The following is a 755-nucleotide window of genomic DNA, read 5'->3' on the forward strand; positions in this document are numbered from 1 at the left end:
GCTGCGACGCGCTGGTTTTGTTCTTGGCTTTCTGGAACTAAAACGAAATTGTAGGTTAAAATAAGCTACTGGCAAAGGAATTGTGTCCAGAATGTGAACTGGGAGCCATGAACTTTCATTGTAATGTTGACTTTTGCTATCAGGTTCCAGGAAAGGTCATTTAACACTTTGGGTTTTTTCAAAACGAGTAACAGAAGTATATTTTTCACAACTGTAAAATACCAGATGGTATTACAGATTATTAAAACAAAGCAGTACTTTGGGACAACAGCCCTTCTGGGTCACACAGCAGTTTTACCTGCAGTGTAAGTTTTGCCCAGTAGCATATTTGACAGCAGCCAAAAGCAAATGCTCCGGATCAGACTTCACAAGATATTTGTGCGTTTATGTGCTTCAGTACTCTGAGGGTTTTCCTGAAGTATCAAATTCCAATTCTTTTGCAAGTTATAAACATACTTTTTCTCTTTGGTCAGGGTGATCAGCTATGAAGAAGGGAAAGCTTTAGCAGAATCCTGGAATGCAGCTTTCTTGGAATCTTCTGCTAAAGAAAATCAGGTAAGGGATTTAAGATCCGCCTTATTTGGATAGCGTTGTAACAGAAAGAGTCATGGCTTCACTTAATAAAGGAAGCGACAATATTTGCATGTACTTTGCAGATACTTTGTGTAGAGGGTTGGAAACCCAAGCGCCTGTCTGCATTCAGGTGTATGCACACAGGTTTTTCCATGTGAGTCTGAAAGGAAGTTCAGCTTCAC

The 755-nt window shown here is 40.0% G+C and overlaps 1 protein-coding gene across 1 annotated transcript in view; it reads left to right on the plus strand.

Moving 5' to 3' along the window:
* The window catches only part of RHEB (Ras homolog enriched in brain), a gene marked incomplete at both ends in the record, with an annotated part of 15,423 nt that extends 14,868 nt beyond the window's left edge, over positions 1-555 (plus strand). The window contains one exon of the mRNA XM_010154854.1: positions 474-555. Coding sequence (XP_010153156.1) covers positions 474-555 — 82 coding nt within the window. The remainder of the gene's footprint in view (positions 1-473) is intronic.
* Between the last annotated feature and the right edge of the window lie 200 nt (positions 556-755).

Source organism: Eurypyga helias, unplaced genomic scaffold (genome assembly GCF_000690775.1).
Source record: "Eurypyga helias isolate BGI_N326 unplaced genomic scaffold, ASM69077v1 scaffold17027, whole genome shotgun sequence".
Lineage (NCBI taxonomy): Eukaryota > Metazoa > Chordata > Aves > Eurypygiformes > Eurypygidae > Eurypyga > Eurypyga helias.